General features: G+C 41.3%; 1 protein-coding gene across 1 annotated transcript; it reads left to right on the top strand.

Moving 5' to 3' along the window:
- Positions 1 to 610: 610 nt before the first annotated feature.
- LOC136530976 (uncharacterized) lies at positions 611 to 4,224 on the top strand. Its single transcript, XM_066523680.1, has 4 exons — positions 611 to 1,621; positions 1,880 to 2,657; positions 3,462 to 3,628; positions 4,213 to 4,224. The coding sequence occupies exons 1-4, from the start codon at positions 611 to 613 to the stop codon at positions 4,222 to 4,224; spliced, it is 1,968 nt and encodes a 655-aa protein (XP_066379777.1).
- The last annotated feature ends 761 nt before the right edge of the window (positions 4,225 to 4,985 follow it).

The raw sequence follows: 4,985 nt of genomic DNA, 5'->3' as shown, positions 1-4,985 counted from the left end.
CCAACCTGGGGGTACGTCCACAAGAATGCCAAACAAAGAAGGTGCACCCGCTCCTAGGAGACCAACTCTTAGTGAGCGACAAAATCAGAAATATTCCTTCCCTGTTGAAGAAGTGGATGATCTGTTCATGGGATTGAGGGAATTAGGACTCATTGAGCTCCCTAAACCAAAGAGGCCCGAGGAAGCTTCTAAATTTGATGATCCTAATTTCTGCCACTACCATCGCATCCTAGGCCATACACTGAAAGATTGCTTTGTGGTCAAGAACTTAATACAAAAGCTCATAGATGAAGGCACCTTAGATGCTGATCAACAGAAAGACATGACGAAAGGGAAGAAAACGGCAACGTCAAATGTCGCCACCTTTCAAAATGATTTGGTGAGTCGTGCAGCTCCAAAAATAGGGCCAAGTTATGATCAATATATGATATCAAAACCTGAACATGTTAATGTGTCTTTCTCAGGATATCCAAAACAGCAAGCTGAGTGCCAGCATGAAGGCAAGACTTTCCTTCGATGGATCCACTCCCCAAAAGGAGGACCATCAAGTTCCCAAAGATCCGGAGAGCGTCGACAGCAACTCTCAAGGCGATTTGCTCTACGACGAATGATGGAAAAGGGCGAAGGCCCGTGCTTCTACCAAAATATTAAGAAGCGCGAGGCCAACCCCCTCGAAAAGTACGATGCCTTCCCCATCGGAATGTTTGAGGATGATGATGACAAGTCTCTTCACTTCCCTGAAGAAGAGACATTAGAAGTTGATGAAGTTCAGCTTAGATCAGGCCGTCAACTGCCTAGACCATCTCCTCAACAAAGAAATCCCCCAAATGTAACTCCGAGTGATGTAACTGACCATGTTCCCAATGTGTCGGTCAAATATGATGTAATCTCGCACTTGAAGAAAATACCAGCAATGTTGTCTGTGTATGATGCTTTGTGTCTCTCTTCTGATTTACGAAAAGCATTTATTACCGCACTTTCATTTCCTGAAGATTATAGGGTTGAGGTTTCACAAGCAGAAGTAAAATTAGCTCGAGCTCAAAGTATTACCTTCAGTGATGAGGATCTGTTATTAGGGAATACAAAACATAACAGGCCCCTTTTCATGCTTGGTGAAATTGACGATCTTCCTATTAATCGTATAATGATTGATGGTGGTTCAGCCATAAACTTGTTGCCCATGCGCACTCTCAAAAAGATTGGATATTCCAAAGGAGATTTATGTCACTCGAATGTTGTCATCCATGGCTTCAATCAATCAGGCCAAGAAGCATTGGGTACCATATGTCTAGTTTTAAAGTTTGAAAGTTTCACGACATATGTAAAGTTTTATGTGATTGATGCAGCAACCTCATATAATGCTCTCATTGGACGCCCATGGCTACATGAAAATAAAGTTATTCCATCTACTCTCCATCAATGCATCAAGTACAAAGATCCTTCAGGAGATATAATAAGGATTTTTGCGGATAAGAAGCCATTTACCACGGCGGAAACCTTCTATGCTGACGCAAAGTTCTATTTTGAGCATGTTGATAAAGTCTCAAAGCCGAAACCAACATTACCATTAGAGGAAAATATCCCCAAGATAGAAGTTGGCGAGACTACATCAAGCAAAAAGGTATATCGGTATATACCAAATAACCAAAGGAAGAAAGGCGATCCTATATTTCGCATCATAAATAAAAAGCCCTCTCAAAATAGAGGTACTTCATTTCCAACTCCCTTACCTCCTTTGGTGCAATATAACATTAAACAAGCCCAAAGTGAAAGAGACGTTAAAATAAAGGGGTCTACACAAATTACTTTGTTAAATAAAGATGATCAAACATTACCTATCTCTTTATATGACGACAAAATTCTTTACATTATGCAACAGATGGGATATGATATATCTACTGGCCCGTCTTTATGTGATGGCCGGGGGCAGCTCGCACCTTTCGAAAAGTTGTTGTCTCAGGCTCAACTCAATGCTCTACATCAAGATGAAGTGTTGAAAGAAGAGAAATATGGTTTAGGCTATGAAGTTAATATGACTTCCACTGAACCTCTCGATGCTACTGAAGCCTCTCCACAAATGGAAGACGGAAATCAACCAACTACTGATGAGTTGGAAGAAATTAATATTGGCACGGACGATGATCCCCGTCCAATCTTCATTAGCAAACGTTTATCCAAAGAAAGTAAGAAAGAATACCATAAATTTCTTTCTGCAAATAAAGATATATTTGCTTGGTCTTATGAAGAAATGCCAGGTTTAGATCCAATGGTGGCTGAACATAAATTGGCCGTCCGAAAGGATGTCACTCCGGTGAAGCAAGGACAAAGAAGATATCGTCCTGAACTTCTCCCGCAAATAGAAGCTGAGGTCGATAAACTCATTGCTGCCGGGTTTATTCGAGAAGTAAAATACCCGAAATGGGTGTCTAGTATTGTACCCGTTAAAAAGAAAAATGGGAAGATACGTGTGTGTGTTGATTTTAGAGATTTAAACAAAGCATGTCCAAAAGATGAGTTTCCAATTCCGATCTCTGAAATCCTTATTGACGCCACTATGGGGTATGAAATATTCTCCTTCATGGATGGCTTTTCTGGCTACAATCAAATAAAAATGTCGCCAGAAGATGAAGAGTTAACAGCATTTCGTACACCTAAAGGCATATTCTGTTATAAAGTCATGCCCTTTGGATTGAAAAATGCGGGTGCCACGTATCAACGGGCGATGGCCATTATTTTAGATGGCTTATTGTATGAAATCGTTGAGTGCTATATAGACGATATTGTGGTAAAGTCTAAGCGCGAGAAAGATCACTTAAAACACTTGGAAGAAGTGTTTACACGCCTTAGAAAGCACAAATTGAAAATGAATCCTATGAAGTGTGCCTTCGGGGTGTCCTCAGGGAAATTCCTGGGTTTCGTGGTCACTAAACATGGCGTTGAGATCGACCCTACTAAAATAAAGACAATTGTCGACATGCCTCGACCAACAAACTTGCACGAATTAAAGAGCCTCCAAGGCCATTTAGCGTATATTAGGAGATTCATCTCAAATTTATCCGGGAGGTGCAAGCCTTTCTCTCGGCTCATGAAGAAAGGAGTCCCGTTCCAATGGGATCAAGCATGTCAAAATGCTTTTGATGATATAAAGAAATATTTAACGAACCCTCCTGTGTTGTGCGCGCCAATTAAAGGGCGGCCACTAATCCTCTATACAGCAGCTATGCCAACTTCATTAGGCGCTTTATTAGCACAAACCAATGATGAAGGGAAAGAGGTCTCACTATATTACTTAAGCCGCACCCTGCTGGGGGCAGAGTGCAACTATCCGGATATAGAAAAAATATGCCTAGCACTTGTATTTGCAGCTCAAAAACTCCGTCATTACATGTTAGAACACACCGTGCATCTCGTATCGAGAGCTGATCCACTCCGACATATTTTAAGTAAAATGACATTATCAGGTAGATTGGCCAAGTGGGCGATGATCCTTTCACAATTTGATATTGTATTTGTGCCACAAAAAGCCGTTAAAGGTCAAGCTTTGGCTAATTTTCTAGCTGCACATCCTATACCTGACGACTTTCCCATCGACGATGATCTACCAGATGAGGAAGCCTTCACCACTACGGTATCTAATCCTACGTGGCAAATGTATTTTGATGGCGCTTGCCGAAAGTCGGGAGCAGGTGCAGGAGTTGTATTTGTCACACCTGATGAAGCGATATTCCCATATTCTTTCACACTCACTTCGGCGGTCTCAAATAATGCTGCTGAATATGAGGCGCTAATTATTGGGCTTGAGATAGCTCACAATATGGGCTTAAACACACTCTCTATATATGGAGACTCCCAATTAATAGTCAATCAATTGTTGGGAACATATACAGTAAAGAAAGAAGGGCTTGTACCTTATTTTAAGAAAGCAAAAGAACTAATGACTAGGTTTGCTGATTTGAAAATTCAGCATGTCGTAAGAAGCCAAAATGAGAAAGCCGATGCATTGGCAAGCTTAGCTGCCAGCATGTCAATAAATCCATGTCAAACTATGGACGTTCATGTGGAGGAGCGAAGAGTTCTTCCCGTACTTGCTGAGGAAGAGAATATATTATCTACTTCGGCCATGACTATAGATACGTGTGAAATCGAGATGGGTGATTGGAGAACACCTTTTCTGGATTATTTGCTCCATGGATATTTGCCCTTGGATTCTAGTCAAAGGTCTAGGATCCGAAAGAGGTCAATTAACTATACGTGTATAAATGATACACTCTATCGACGCTCTTGCGATGGCATTTTGCTACGTTGCCTTGCCGGTGGTGAAATAATTGAAGCTTTGAAAGAAGTTCACTCTAGAGTATGCGGCGCGCACCAATCTGGACCAAAGCTCCATTACCAATTAAAACATTTGGGTTATTATTGGCCTACAATGTTTGTTGATTCTATGGAATTCGCAAAGAAATGCCATGAATGTCAAATACATGGTAATTTTATACACCAACCCCATGAACCGTTACATCCAACCAACATGTCTTGGCCCTTTGAAATGTGGGGGATGGATGTAGTCGGGCCAATAAATCCCCCATCCTCTAAGGGGCACAGGTTTATCCTTGCCGCGACCGACTACTTCTCTAAGTGGGCGGAAGCCATAGCACTAAAAGAGGTTAAAGCAGAAAATGTGGAAAATTTTATAAGGACGAACCTTATATATCGGTTTGGGGTTCCAGCTCGAATCATATCCGATAATGGAACAAATTTTAAGAATCGGCAAATAGAGAAAATGTGTGCCAAATTCAAAATTAAGCACCATTTCTCTACTGGCTATAACCCATCTGCTAACGGTCAAGCGGAAGCATTCAATAAAGTGCTATGCAAATTGCTTAAAAAGGTTGTCTCGCAAAACAAGAGACATTGGCATGAAAAATTGCTTGAAACTTTGTGGGCGTATAGAACCACGACCCGGACGCCAACGAAAATGACGCCTTACT

The sequence above is a fragment of the Miscanthus floridulus genome, unplaced genomic scaffold, assembly GCF_019320115.1.
Source record: "Miscanthus floridulus cultivar M001 unplaced genomic scaffold, ASM1932011v1 fs_243_1_2, whole genome shotgun sequence".
Taxonomy (NCBI): domain Eukaryota; kingdom Viridiplantae; phylum Streptophyta; class Magnoliopsida; order Poales; family Poaceae; genus Miscanthus; species Miscanthus floridulus.
The sequence above is the reverse complement of the archived record's forward strand: the minus strand, read 5'-3'. Positions and strand labels throughout refer to the sequence as shown.

Coding starts and splice junctions, on each gene's coding strand:
- LOC136530976 (XM_066523680.1), top strand. CDS start 611: ATGGAAAAGGGCGAAGGCCCGTGCTTCTACCAAAATATTAAGAAGCGC. Junction 1,622..1,879: donor AGACTACATCAAGCAAAAAG/GTATATCGGTAT, acceptor ATTATGCAACAG/ATGGGATATGATATATCTAC. Junction 2,658..3,461: donor AGCATTTCGTACACCTAAAG/GCATATTCTGTT, acceptor TGACATTATCAG/GTAGATTGGCCAAGTGGGCG.